General features: G+C 45.4%; 1 protein-coding gene across 1 annotated transcript in view; it reads left to right on the forward strand.

Annotated features, from left to right (window-relative positions):
• DDX59 (DEAD-box helicase 59) overlaps positions 1-15,272 on the forward strand; it is a 223,358-nt gene that overhangs the window by 123,754 nt on the left and 84,332 nt on the right. Inside the window, exon 6 of the mRNA XM_069641229.1 lies at positions 4,866-4,994. Within this exon, the coding sequence (XP_069497330.1) occupies positions 4,866-4,994 (129 nt within the window). The remainder of the gene's footprint in view (positions 1-4,865; positions 4,995-15,272) is intronic.

Raw genomic sequence — 15,272 nt, forward strand, 5'->3', positions numbered from 1 at the left:
ATGGCTGCCAGCTACAAATGCCAGAGGTTTGCCAGCAGATTCCACCAACCGAGGAGCCTGGGGGCCGCATTCTCCTTCCTGTGTGAAGGGATGTTTCTGTATGCGTTACCTCCATTGCCTCTCCTCCTACGAGTCATCAACACACTCGGACAATGTCAGTGCAGGATGATGCCAATCGCCCTGGTGTGGCCGAGGCAGATTTGGTATCCGGACCTTCTCAGCCTGTCCGCATCGCTACCAGCGGTCCTGGATCATCTCGCCAGAGAAGGCGCAATCCTGCATCACGACCCAGGATTACTCAACCTGAGGGCTTGGCTCCTGCAGCCCTAGAGTTTGGAGGATACGAGTTGACTGCAGGGAGGTCCTCGCCAAGGCCAGGGCGTCGTCTACTTTGAAGTGCTACGGTCACAAGTGGAATTGTTTCGCTACATGGTGCCGATCACAGAAGATTACCCTTCCGAGGGTCACTTTCCTACAGATTCTTCCATACTTGATATCCTTGGCCAAGGCCGGACTAGCGCACGCCTCGTTCAATTTACCTCTGGCGGATATCTCCCGCTACAACAGGTCTCCAGAAAGGTCTTCACTTTGGTCTCATCGACTCATAAAGGAGTGTCATGATCCCAGTCAGTGAGCATAGTCTTCATTCAGACATTCAGGTAAGGCACAGCACATTAGATCAATCGGCAGGTCAAAGGTGGGTGTTAGCCTGGCACATATGGCACTTATTCCATTCACAGCATCTACTTTCATAGACCTCTGTGGTGTTCAATAGTAATTTCATACACTAAGATGGCCACCCGCAAAACCCATTTACAAGTAGCAGCGCGGTTCTGTTCTTATCCGCAGAGGGATCTACTTAAGCCCTGCCTCTGCTGGAACGCGCGCTCCTCTGACAGCGGTGTAACGCTACCGGCGTTTCTCCTCACAGAACCTAAGAAACAGAAGATAATGGCGACATTAGTTTTACGAAAAGCTACAGAGCACTATAGTTCACAGAAGAGACTTACCTGAAAGACGTTATCTCTGACGCTGTTATATTAATTGAATAACATTTATTCGCTCGCTACATCTCCTCTGTCAGAAGTTTCACTCACCGCTGCAGCATCTTCAGTCAGCAGTTTTCAGTCACAGCATCTTCAGTCAGAAGTTTCATCTGCATCTTCCAAAGTTTTTTCCTCAGCTTTCCGAAATCCTGCAGGTATTTAATTAAAAACAGTTTTATAGAGAAGACATTTTATAAGCGTTTACGTACCTGAAGGTTTTTCAAGTTTTCACCTCCCAGTAGTTACCGCACTCCACCTTGAAGGCTGCAGTTACTCTGTATTGGCAAACTTACGTTTTAACGTTTACTCATCCCGAGTAACTCTGTAGCCATCATTCTTTCCCCAAATTCCTATAACCTGCGAAAAATAGGAAAAGACCAAAGTAATTAGGAAGAGAGATCTCTCCAACATAGGAATCATTTCAAGCCCTTAAGGACTACAGTATCTTCATCTGCTTACTTACATAAAGACCTAGAGTTTTCATCAGCATCCCAAGTTGCCATTGTTTCTCCATCTCAACGCGCCCCTGTTGAAAAACAGGATGGCGAGCTCCACAATAATAAAACACAGGTGAGTTAGAAGCACTAGTTAGAAGGGAGTGATTTTCGGTGTTTATACACATCTAGTAATTATCTCCATTAACAGATGTTTTAGCATTTCTATTGTTGTCATTTGTTTGTCCAAACAGAAAAAGAATCCTAAAGACTCCAAGGTATCTGGTCCACAGGCTGGCAAGGTATTACGCTCCCGAGGAGTAAAGGTAAGCGTTACAAGGAGTTCCTCAAAGGACTTTTTCGATCTTTCCTGCCAGTGAAGGCTCCTGCCCCGATGTGGGAACACAACGCGGTTCTGACGAGGCTCGTGGGGGGGGGGCTCCTTTGAGCCTATGCATCAGGCCCCTCTCCTGGAAAACGGCTTTCCTTGTGGCCATCACATCCGCCATGAGGGTGGCTGATATACAGGCCCTATCTTGCAACCTGACTTTACACGAATCAGCAGTGGTGATGCAAACGCACCCCTCTTTCATGCTGAAGGTTCCGACAGAATTCCACCTCAACAAACCTTTGATGTTCCCTGTTATTTTCCCCAAAACCCTTGTCACCAGCTGAAAGCGCCTTGCACTCGCTTGACGTTGCTCGTTCCCTTAAGTTCTATGTGGCACGCACAAAGGTTTTTGAAAGACTTCACAGCTTTTTGTGAACCATGGGAAGGCCTTGTCGAAGGCTTCCATTTCAAGGTGGCTCTCCGGCTGCGTCCTTCACTGTCATCATTTGGCGAACCGACCGTTGCCCGGCTGTCCGAGAGCCCACTCCACCAGAACTGTCGCTGCGACGACGGCGTTCCTGGCTGATGTGCCCATGCTGGACATCTGCAGGGCTGCTACGTGGAGGGCCATGCACACCTTCACGAAGTTGTACTGCGTGGACAGGGATTCAAGCGAGGAGTCCAGAGTCAGCCAAGCAGTTGCTATGCAGCCTGTTTGCTTGAGGCGAGTCTGTTCCAGAGATAAGAGTTAATTGCTTCTGTTGAGCCTTGTCACCTCCCGTGCTTATGTAATGTTGTACTGTTGTGTATTTGTTATTCATGAGCATGTGAATCCATGCCAGACCCCGTGGTGGAGAAGGAACAAGTTATTTGCCTGTAACTATTGTTTTCCAGCATGGGTGGAGCTTGTAACTTCTATGGCCTTTGTCTGAAGGTATGCCTGGCTGGAACTGGTTTGAACTGGGTGGGTGGCTGGCTGTCCTCTAAGGACAGCCACCCCCAGGTGATTGACAGGTCCATCAGACTGAATGGGTTCCTGCCTAAAAGGCAAGGCTTTTGGGACAGAACACTAAGTCGACGACTGGAACTGAACCTCTGAAGAAGACCACCAAGGACGCTGCACCTCTAGTAACCCCTGCTGTCCTGATGCAGTTTTTTAGTCGACAGGGAAGCTCTGCCAAGGATGACTTCCTTCTACTGGGCATAACCAGCCTTAAGATGCTCTTCAATTTGAGCTGACCGCCGACGTCCTTCGACCTTTCTGGGCTGCAGAATCCCAATACCTGGTGTCAACCACCTTGGAGTGCGTCATCTTGCCATTGTCTAATCTCGCAGGAACTTCGGTGGCATCAGTGTGGACCTCCAGAAGCACAAATCCTCTCCTCAGAGTCCCCTCACCAAAGTGCAGGACAGAGAAAAGATGATTCCAACTGCCGGTGATCGTTCACAACCGGTGCTGAGAAATGGGCGCCAAAACCACAAATCGACGCATGAGTAAGAAGACGTCTGTGCTGGCGAGTCCCTCTCTCGACCACTGCTGTTGGAGCCCATCGAGGGTCCCCACTTTCGTCCCCACGACCAATGATCAGGACACCGGGTTTGCAGCTGTGCATCCAGAAGGTGCCCAGCTGCATCATCCTTCACGCTCAAGGTACTGTGGGGCTGTTGGTAATCTTACCTGAAGCCATTTGTGTCGCTCCTTTGATTTAGGAGCACTGTTTCTACTGTTTGGGTATTCACCCATTTGCAGTCGCCCAGGACTAACACTGTGTGCCCTACAGGAAGGCGTCTCCTAAGCTCCTGTGCTTTTTACCAAGACAACATACTGTGCGAAGAACATTTGTATCGGAACTATTGCTCTCCTTTTGACTTTGGCATTGCTGGTTGCCTCCAAACCTGAACTGAATAACTCCTTTCTTGTTAGGGAAAAGACTACCTAAACCGTATAAGATTTGCTACAAGTATTGCATACCTGTGATTATTGCTCTATACAGTCTTGAACTTACCTATACTTGAGTTAATTTTAAATAAGTACTTTTACTGACCTGAAGTCACTCCGTGTGTGGATAGGAAAAGTATATAACGAATGTACTCGCCTGCTTTATTTGTCCTTATTATTTTAAATGTGCGTTTGATGTTGCTAGTATTTACACCAATTCCTTTAGTTTCTAACTGCCTTGTGTATATATATATATATTAAATAAATCCCTATTTTTGATATAACTACAATTGTGTAAAGTGTCTCTTTAGGACCATGTATATTCTGGTTTTGTTGTACTGATTTACAGATCACATTCCTCCTCCTAAGATGAGCTGGACTGCTCTCCCACTCTACCAACCTTGGGTAGTACAGGCCTATATTAGAAATTGGGGCCCTAAAACCAAGGGATAAGTCTTGTAGAGTCCAGTACCAATTGGACTATAGGAAAACGTACCTAACATTACTTAAACAGTAATACAAATTTATTTCCGTATAAAAACATGCATCTGTTACATGGCTCAAGAGAAACATTTGACTTGGGAGTTGACCAGATGGCTTTTATGAAGTCATTGTTACACTCAAGCGAAGGCCTTGATACATCTGCAAACTTTTCGCAGGACAAAATGGAAAAAGCAGTTTCATCATTCCTGCTACATAGTTTTGAAAATAAAAAGTTCAGTTCATACCAAGTGTTCTGTCTGCTCTGCTTGATTGCTAGTAAGAGTTTGTGGATGCTGCACTCCAAGACATAACTGGAACTAGAAGTTGCTGGAGAAGCTGAAATCTTTTTTGAACAGGCTTTGATTGGTTGTGTTGCAAGCGTGCACGTTGATGTATTTTCAATACTAATGTAAACAATTAAACCCTTTTTAATTATATACTAACTATTGCTAATGAAACGAAATTCCTTTGACCATTAGATTTTGCTTTTGTGTAGATGCTTGATTCGACAGTACATGCCATGAAGTGCATTTTCTCAGGACAGGGCACACAAGAATATAATTGTCAATTATACATAAATCCAACAATAGTGCCTCATTTGTAAAGTAAATATATATATGTTTGTATTATAGGGCCTGCTCAAGGGAGACTATGAAGTGGTGGTTAGCACAGGAGTCCTTGGAAGGGGATTGGATTTGGTGAACGTGAAATTAGTTGTAAACTTTGATATGCCTTCCAGCATGGATGAGTATGTTCATCAGGTAATTGTTATTGTACCAAAAATGTTTTCTAATTTGTGACTGGAAATGTTATGCATTAATAAATGCTGGTTAAACCTGCCATAATCTTTTCGAAATGTGTTCATATTGGTAAAGACCATTTTGGTACTGAAAATTGGAAATTGTGAGCAATGCATCAATTTATTGTGGTGCTGCCTGACCAAGCTCTAGGAGCCAATCAAACCTATTGGATCCCATGCTACTGGGCCTATTCATTAGTGCATTTTTAAATGATACTAGTGGGAGTGTTCCATCCTCGGTAACGCCACAATCCAATGTGGAGTAGATTAGGCTTGTTGGCCTACATCCACACAAAGTTCAAGAGCTCTTTGTCTGGCACTTTGAGCTGGGCTGGTTATAGTACACCACCTTCAGACCTTGGGGGCAGACAAAAATCTAACATGCCTTTGGATAGGGAGCATGTGTTTGAAGAAAATATCTAAATTGCTGTTTTTGGCAGAACAACTTGAATCTGTTGTAACTAAACAGTTAATTGCTTGTGTTGAAGCAAATGATTTAGTTGATCTGGCCAAATTGGGCTTCAGGCCTGAGGGTAGTACAGAAATGTTAAGCACAACCATTGTCCACCAGTTAAGAGGAAGCGATGGCGCAGGAGCTGCTGCTTTGGCCCTTTTGGCTATGTCTGTGCTTTTTAATACTGTGGACCATAACATATAGCTGGCAAGGTTGAAATTGAATGACATTGGTGGAAAGGTTCTATATTGGGTGACCGATAAACCGTTCAGATCATCCCCTTTACGTCAGTCCTTCTCTATAAAATGTGGGGTGCCACAGCAGTATTCTTTTTTCTTTATTCAATCTTTGCAGAAGTCCATTGGATAAGTTGATCAGAAATTGCACCTAGACCACCCTTGGTCCTGAAGCATCCTCTGGCCCCTTCCTCAGCTGAAAGAAATCAGCAGTGGCATCCCTATAAGCTTTTGTAGGTGGAATCTTTCTTTTACTGCAGATGTAGCACCCTCATCCTCTGTCACAGGTAAGATCTAGCAATAGGCAGAGGCACACTAAAACAATCTCTTGCATTTGAGACATTCATCATGTATAGGAGCTATAGAATTCGTGGGGCAGGTCCTTTCACTTACCTTAATGGCTTCCACCTTTTTAAAGTCCCTCGCACCACAGTTTAGGGGACATGATCAGCTAAAAGCCCAATCAGGATGCATACATTACAGCTTTCTTGCCCAATCTATTAGACACCACACGTCTGGAGGCCCTACTCGCCCCAGCATGTTTTGTGGCAGAGCGGCTTTCAGGCACCTTTATTGTCCCACTTGGCTCAACTGTGCTTACCGCACAACGCCACTCGTTTTGTCACCCAGGAAAAGCAGATCAGTGCAGAAATCTGTAATTCTCCAGCATTGGATCTTTCATTTATTCACATGCTGTGAATATTCTCTGTCGTCAGGCTGGGAATCCCTGGTTACTTTAGTAATTTTCCTGTGGCAAAAAGGACACCTTGAGTGTCCCATCAACGTCGTCGTGGGTGCTTTTGGTCTCCACCAATAGGACGTCGAGTGTATAGCTCTGCCCCAGCAGCTCTTCCCCTCAGATTTCAAGTCCTTCGAGCTGGTGGCATTGCTCGAGTTCTTCTATCCTGAGAGAAAATATTATTCCACACAATTATTTGTTACATTTATTCTCCAACCAGTGCAACCAACGACTATCTACGGTCCGTTTACGACCATGGAGACCGCTGGGCTGAAAAAGTCCTTGCTCAGACCCTGTGACGCCTGCGGCCTAAAAACGTGTACAAAGGTGACCGTCATGCAGATTGTCTATACTGTCTCTACCCTAATCATTCCCTGGAGAATTTGAAATCTGCCAAGGTTTTTCACAGAAAACCCTGAAGGACAGAAACGGTCGCCTCATTTGTTGGCTTAATGAACAAACGTACCCGGTGTCTCGCACTTCTAAAGGTCTCAGATCCTCTTCTGGACAAGAATTGTCCACGAAGCACCCTCTGATGACCAAATCGTCGTCTACACCCACCCCTATGACGAAATCGACATCGGGACATCACCCATAGATGACCCCTCATCGACTACCAAAAACACAAATCGTCCGGGAGTACGGAGAGTATATCATCCGGCAAGGGAATACCTAAAACCCTGTCAAGGGATCCTGTAGATCACTTCTTACTCTAGGAGTATCTCCTAGAAGCTACCCCAACATCATGCCAGATGACATTTTACAGCATGGAAATCACTTCAGGTTTCGAACTTCCAGGGGTCATGGACTCCGATCCTGAGGAAGGCAGGTCCCAACCTCGTGTTCATGACAAAACCCTCGGATCGCCTGCCATCAGTGTGACTCCACACTACCCCCTTTTAAAACCCACAATCCTGGCTCTCCCTGCAGGTGATTTCCACTCTACAAACACTGCTGGGACAACTCAATGCCAGGCTTCCACCTCCTCAGCTAAAGGGTGTTCATATGTACAGGAAAAACCAACAAAGTCATCCAGGGCATTTTTCCAGGGACCAAGACAAACGTCCAAGAGCCCAATCTCCTCCTCGACCTCCACAAAAGGATCGTCCACGAATACGCGAACAAGAAGGGGAACTAGTAAATACAGACCATGAGACCAGTCGAAGGCACACAAGCTCTACCGCCTCTTCATCTCCTCGCAGAGACGATACGTGGGACACGGATGACCCGGATCAAGATACACAAGGCAGTCCTGCTCAACCCTCGCCTCGAGATGACATTTGTGCTTCCACTTCATGGTATCTAAGGCGTGCCAGGAATTCGGTTTAACTCCTGCAGAAGAAAAGAAAGACTTTCAGTGGATCTCGCAAAAACAGGATTCAAACCAATTGGTAATGGAGTTATCCTCAGAAGAAACCCCAGAGGTCATGACGGCTCTCATGACCCACATCAGATATCTCTAGTACAAGGAAAAAGATATTGTGATACAACAACTGTTCCTGCGCACACCCAGATGGAAAGAGTGTGCATTTTTTAGAAGAGGCTTTCCAATCCCTACGTCCCTTTTTATTTTACTTTATTTTGCCTGTCCTTAGGCTTTTCCACTTTTTGAACTTCAAGTATCTCCTACTTTTTGTGACCTACGGGAATGATTAAAGATTGACACATGAAAAGGAATACGAAAAGTTGACCTGATCGCAGGTCTTCTCAATTACAAGACGACAGCTACAGAATCTAATCCACAGTTCTGGACAGCACTGTACTAATCAAAGTGGATCTGCCCCACCCCCCCTCCTCCCACCCAACACCTCTCCCTCACCCCCTTGTCCTTGAGTTTGAGCAATTGGATTACCAGTTCTTCATTTCATTGAAACTAATGAATCGCTCTTTTCCTATAAAACCGTTGTTTTTGTGTTATCACGTCTATCCTGTTAACGGTTCAAAGGAAACCAACGGCTTGCCTGTGCCCTCTTGCTTACAACAGTTTAACCTGTTTGTTGTTATTTTGTCATCCTCAGAAGACCAGGATGGCTACGTTGCACCAATTTCAGACATGAAGTACAGCATAAGGTGGTTGATATGCCGTTTGAGGGAGAACATTTTTGGTGACTAAATCGATGATGCCCTCAAACAATGAAAGCGAGCTCAGATCCTGCTAGGTAACTAACATCCTTAAAGGGCAGAAGGTCTTTCCATTCCTTTCGAGGTGCCTCGGGTCACTCTAGGTTCTCATCCTCAAGGACAACAAACTACAGCAGGTCCGGATACTATTCTCAGGGATACAAGAGAAGCTACCAGGGACAACGCAAACATGGATCATCAACCTCTCAGAGGTAGATCGAACAAAGCCCAGCAATGACTGCCTCAGGGGCACACAGTTGGGAGGAAATGTGGCGTTTCATCTCCACAAGTGGCAAGCAATTACAAAAGACAGATGGGTGCTAGATGCCATCCAGCATGGACACTTGTTTGAATTCAAACGCACACAGAATCTGTAAGCTCCCATAAAGGTATCGCATCTGCGCCTTCCAATTTTAAAACAGGAAGTGCGTCAAATGTTAAAGAAACAGGCAATCGAAAGAGTTCCTCATTCTTCAAAGGGAAAGGGAGTATACTCCAGATCTTTTGTCATCAAGAAACCGGATGGAAAGTGGCGTCTAATCCTGGACTTGTGAAAGTTAAACAAAAACATCTAAACATTGGCTAGCCGCCTCAGATGACTGCATGTCCTACTGAATAGCTGATACCCCAATTTGACATGTATGCTTGACTTATCTGCTCTGTTTCTTGATTCTTATGCTCTGTACTATGTTTTTTACCTGTACTTTTTGTACTATGTTTTGGGATTCCCATGATCTGCACCATGTCCATGTAATGTTGTAACCACTGTTGAAGATATGCGCCCGGTAGCCCCTGGGCCTGGTTCTGCGCTATATAAATAAATAAAATACAAATACAAAATAGTTCAAGATGGTCACACTACAAGACGTCATAAAGGCGGTACAACCCCATGAATATCTAGCAGTGTTAGACCTCAAGGACGCATACTTCCCAATACATCCAAGACACCAAAAGTATCTCTGATTCCAGGTCAGCGAAAATCATGACCAATTTCGAGTACTTCCATTCGGCCTCACATCAGCCCCATGACGTTTACCAAATGCTTGCCACCAGTGGCAGCTTTTCTCAGGAAACTGGGCCACCACGTCTACCCATACATAGACGACTGGTTGGTTCAAGGTCCAACATTTCAACAAACCAGTTTCTCTGGGACAAACTGAAGCCCTTCTCCAACATTTGGGATTTGCAATCAATTATGGCAAATTTTGCTCAGTTCCATCGAAGAGTTTGGTATTACTGGACGGGCAATTTCTCACAGACCAAAGCCTCGTCAAACCCTTGTCCGACAGAGTGAAAAAATGAATAGCCCTGACAAATTCCTTCACTCCGAACGGACAAATGATGGTGTGCAAATGCATGGCTCTACTAGGGACCATGTCCTCCTGCATTTCACTGATACCATATTGCAGGCTAACATGCGACCGGTACAAAGATTTCTAGCTATGAGATGGTCCCAAACACATGGGTCCTGGTCAGACAAAATTAACATCACACAGTCTCTATCAAACTCACTACAATGGAGGACAGTCCTTGGCAACATCCTGAAAGGGATGCCCCTTGTAGAACCCAATTACATCTCACAATCGTAACCGTTGCTTCCTGGCATGGTGGGGAGCTCACCTAGACAAGCACCAGGTCAAAGGCCTGTGGACCCCTGAAGAATACATCCTCCACATAAATGTGCTGGAGCTTCATGCAGTACATTGGGCCCTAAAGTCGTTCCTCACTCTAATCAGGAATTCAGTTGTGTGAGTCCCCACAGACAACACAACCACAATGTTTTATCTGTGCAAACAAGGCGCTACGCGGTCAAACACCCCCCCTCAAGAAGCGCAGACCATTTGACACTGGGCCATTCACAACAACATTCTGTTGCAGTTCTTCCACCTCCCGGGGTTACACAACAAACAAGCGGACAACCTCAGCAGGGATTTGTTGCAGTCTCACGAATGGCAACTACACAACAACCAAGTATCCAAAATCTTCTGGAAATGGGGTCCTCCTCCTCTGGACCTCTTCGCCACTCAGAGCAACAAGCAGTGGAAGAAATTTGCGGGAAGGATTCCACATCCCGACTCCCAAGGGCATGCATTCTCGTTCCCATTGATCGGCATGTTCGCATATGCGTTTCCCCCATACCCTCTCATAAGGAAAACAATCCAGATGATATACGCAAATATCACTGCAAAATAATTCTGGTAGCAGCGTACTGGCCCAGACAAACCTGGTTCTCGGACCTCTCTTCAACTGACAGCGGACAATCCAATCCATCTAGGATCTCACGCCAATCTCCTATTGAAGAATGACTGGGTGATTCTACATCATGACCCGGGTTCCCGCATTAACAGTGTTGCTCCTGATCACGCTGAATTCCGCCACTTAATCATCCCTCAAGACTGTCAGCGCATTCTAGCTGCAGCTAGGGCTCCATCCACTAACATTTCCTACAACCACAAATGGAAAAGGTTCTGTAGATGGTGTGCGCCGCAGCCCCAACCTTCAACCACTGGCCATAAAACCTCAACAGGTTCTTCCCTACCATCTCAAATTGGCGAAAGAATGTCTAGGGATCTCCTCTTTAAAGGTACACTTGGCTGCAATCTCTAGATTCACAAGGAAGAGGATCACCTCCTCTCTGCAGTGACAGGCTACTCAAACAATTCCTAAAATATCTTTTACCGTTCCTTCAAAGAAAATAATTCCACTGGTATGGAGCCTGAATCTGGTTCTGACTGGTCTCATGAAAACCCATCGAACCTCTATAAACAGCATTCTTAATCGCTGTTACATCCTCCAGACGAGTTTCGGAACTACAGACTTTAGTGGTGGACCCTCTGTATCTCCGATTTACGAAGGACAAGGTGTAATCCTTTACACAAATCCTCACCTCAACCTAAAAGTGACATCGGAATTTCACAAGAATGCAACGTAACCCTGCCTGCATTCTTTCAAAACGTCACTTCCCCAGCGGAGAGAGCCCTACACTCTCTGGATGTGAAAAGGGTGTTAAAATATTATCTGGACCGGACAAAATCATTTAGAGCAACTAAACAGCTCTTTGTCGCCTTTGGCCCCTCAAACCAGGGAAAAGCCATCACAAAACCAGGCATTGCAAGTTGGATATCCTCAAATTTCCTTCTGCCACACAAAGGCCAACAGGCCTCTGCAAACTGCGGCTAGGGCACATTCTACAAGAGCCACAGCTGCCTCAGCGGCTTTCTGGTCCAGAGTGCCCATCAAAGACATTTGCCAGGTGTCAACGTGGGCAGTGTCTCACACATTTACCAGGCACTACTGCCTACAACAGCAGCCCGCTGAAGACGTGCAGATGGGATGGGCAGTCCTTCAACAGCTGTTCCAGTAAGGTAAGCCCCGCAGCTTCCGGGGTATTTTCTTGTACTTGCATATGTATACTTCTCGCATGAGCGCAGGAAAATGCTAAAGTTTCTCATCTTTGTTTGCCTGATTTATCTCCTCCTAACATGTATACTGCCATAAAATCTATTCACAGCATGTGAATCCATGAAAGATCCAATGCTGGAGAAGGGAGTTGTTTCTTACTTGTAGCTCCATTTCTCAGACGTTGGTATCCTTCATGGATTTACATGCGCCCTCCAGCCCCCCCTCCAACCACACATCCTCTACAGGGAGTTATATTCCAGCTAGAGTGGTTAAAATCTGAGGGGAAGTTGCTGGGGCGGAGCTATACACTTGACCTCCTATTGGTGAGGACCAAAAGCATCCACAACAACGTTGATGGGACACTCAAGGTGTCAGTTTTTACATAGTTGAACAGCATCGCACCCCAACATTCCCTAGCCCTCACCATTCCAAACCACTTGCTTGAGAGGAGACCAATGTATTGGATACAGCCAAACCAAAAAGTACTAGGGCGAAGAAGTGCACAGAAGACGTGATGAACATTGACCATGCTAGTACTGGTAAGAGGTGGCCCCGAGAAGACATAAAGATCAAGGTGTCAAAAGAAACAAAGGACTTTGGCAATCCACCAGGGAGGGCGGTTCTATGTGATTTATTTCCAAATCATTTTCAGAGAATGATTTTTTTAAACTAAAAATGTATAACAAAAAAAATGTAATGTTTTTTATTTTTATTTTGGGTGTTGTCCACCAAACCCTGTTTCCCTATGCTTTTAACCCCACCCTTACCCCCTTCCCACCTGTTTTAACCCCTTATCCACCCCATATATATAACAAAGCAATATATGTTTTTTCGTTATAATTGTTTTGTTAAAATAGTTTTTTTTCGTTATAATCACTGGGTATCGGAGGCACTGGCAACAATGTATAAGACAATGGACTAAAGTATAGAGCCTGAAGAGGTAATGGATAGGGAACCCACCCAGAGCGGAGGACGCGGGCAAATTGATGAGGGGGTTTTCCGAACATGGAGCTGCCACGGTTCTGCAGAAGCAGAGGAGAGCAGCCCGAAGAGCCAGAGAGACGGACCCCAGTCCCAGGAAGCCCTTGTGGTGTACCAGTCCCAAAGAAGGTAGCAGGAGGTACGAGAGACCCGACAGGGACACAGGGTTGGAAGAGAGGCAGGCTCAAGCGGCTCTCCCCGGCCCAGTTGTATGAACCAAACTATTGGGAAGTGTGGAGGGAGCATCCGAGGAGAACTTAACTGGCAGCAATAAACCCACTGACCGCCAGAGACGGGTTGGGGAACCTAGCAGTATAAATCAAGCATCCGAGGGGGGATTTCCTCACAACAGTGGCAGTCATAAGCCCACTAACCCAACAGAAGCTGAAAAGTACAACAGAGGAAGGATTCCTCATTACAGTGGCAGGCATAAAACCACTCACCCAAGTTGGAAGACAGATTACCACAGATAAGCGTTTCTTCAACCAAGAGTATAAAAGAACTAATCAGAGGAGTATCTCCTCTTCGCAGTGGTAGTCAAAAGACCACTTACTGAATCTCGAGGGAACTATTCATAGGGAATAATATACCTTACCAAAGAGGCATTGGGAGAGAAGGCCGGACCAAAGAAGCATTTGGGGGCCTAGTGAAGAAAGCTCAGCAGGAGCTACGAGAGTTACGCTGACAGCTCTTTGATAAGAGGAGACCTGTGTTATTTAGAACTTCTTCGGTTTAATTTCCTTATTTTCCTAGTTTTAGGCAGGGAAATCCCTCCAAGACTGGGATAGTTAGGTTTTGTGGTTTTAAAATCAGTTTCTAACCCAAACATGACATCTCCTTGTTGCACTCCTTCTTAGACACCCTTGCAACACCTAGAAATGCAGGTCTATTGGAACAATCCCCCTTGTTAGAGTAACCTCCTGGAACTTTGCTGAGCCGCGTCCTTTTCTTCTGGTGTAGGGAAGTCCACAGAAAGTTGGATAGTTATGATAAAAACCCTTTTAATATTGTAGCCTCATGGTGTAATCGTACCCCTATTAAATAATTTAAATGAGAACTTTGTTGTATGTCTTCGCCAGTCTATGATCCTGGTGGCCATCTTGACATACTCTACTGAGGATTCCCCGATCACACATTCCAAAGGAGGCAAAGGTGACATGGCTATGTGCATCTTAAAGGCAAATAGCCTTAATCATTTTGGATGCTAACATTTTTACAACAATTCTGGCCAGCTGGTGACAGTGTTAAAGCATGAACATTAACCCACTTGATGCCATGGAAGTTATGTGAAATGGTCATATCTGGTCGAATGGTCAAAGGATCGACACCAAAGGACCGAAAACCAAAGGATTGAATATATTTTTTTTTTTTACATTTTTTGGGTTTTTTGGGGGGGGTCCCCCCAACCCCTGTTTTCACTAAACAAACCCCCCCCCAAAATATATAATAAAAAAAAAAATTCGATCCTTTGACCATTCGACCCTTTGGATTCAATTCTTTGACCAGACACCGCCATATATTACTTAGAGGTACAAAGAAACTCTCCAAGGGAAGTGGGAAAAACAATAGACATCAGACTAGTTGTCTAAGTCTGTACCTGTTATGAGTAAAGGAGATGAAAGGGGGCTAGTATCTACAGAGGACTTGTGGGCGAAGCGGGAAAAAGAAGCAGTCCTAAAGGAATAGAAAGGGTAATATGGAGGGACGAAGAGACTTCCTGTTAGGTGTGAGAAGGTGGGTGGGGAGATATCCTGTCTAGAATGGAGGTGTTGGATAAAGTATTGCCCGGAGCTCATCCTGAGGGTGTGGGGGGCAGCCAATGATGAGTGAAAAAAACATACTGGTCCATTGGGTACACTTATACTTTGGTGAAAAGGGGGAACTGGAGATGCAGGGCTGGATGCATAGTTTGAGCAATCCAGTTGTATTTATTCATCTGTGGTACCTGAAAATTGCAGTGTAGCCATCTGGACCAAAAGGCAGTTGCCTTTCTACCGCCAAACAATTGAGAAGTGAGGGTGGGGGGGGCAATTTAGTAGGTAGCGAGGGGCATGGCTTTGCATAGGGACCCAAGAACGAAGTGAGGACATTCTGTGCTACACTTCGTGAGTTGTGTGGCAAACAGAGTATGATTATAGGTTTACCCCAATGTTCTCAAGAAGGGAGACTTGTATACAAAGTTAAGATTTCACAATAACGTATGACTTTTTGTGTACAATACAAAAGCAGAGTTTGTTAGGATAGTGAAATAACTCAAAAGTAAAGTGTCAGTATGATTGTGTCTGTGTTTCTGGGTGTGAGGTGAGG

The sequence above is a fragment of the Ambystoma mexicanum genome, chromosome 1q (genome assembly GCF_040938575.1).
Source record: "Ambystoma mexicanum isolate Mex_15411 chromosome 1q, UKY_AmexF1_1, whole genome shotgun sequence".
In the NCBI taxonomy this organism is placed as follows: Eukaryota; Metazoa; Chordata; class Amphibia; order Caudata; family Ambystomatidae; genus Ambystoma; species Ambystoma mexicanum.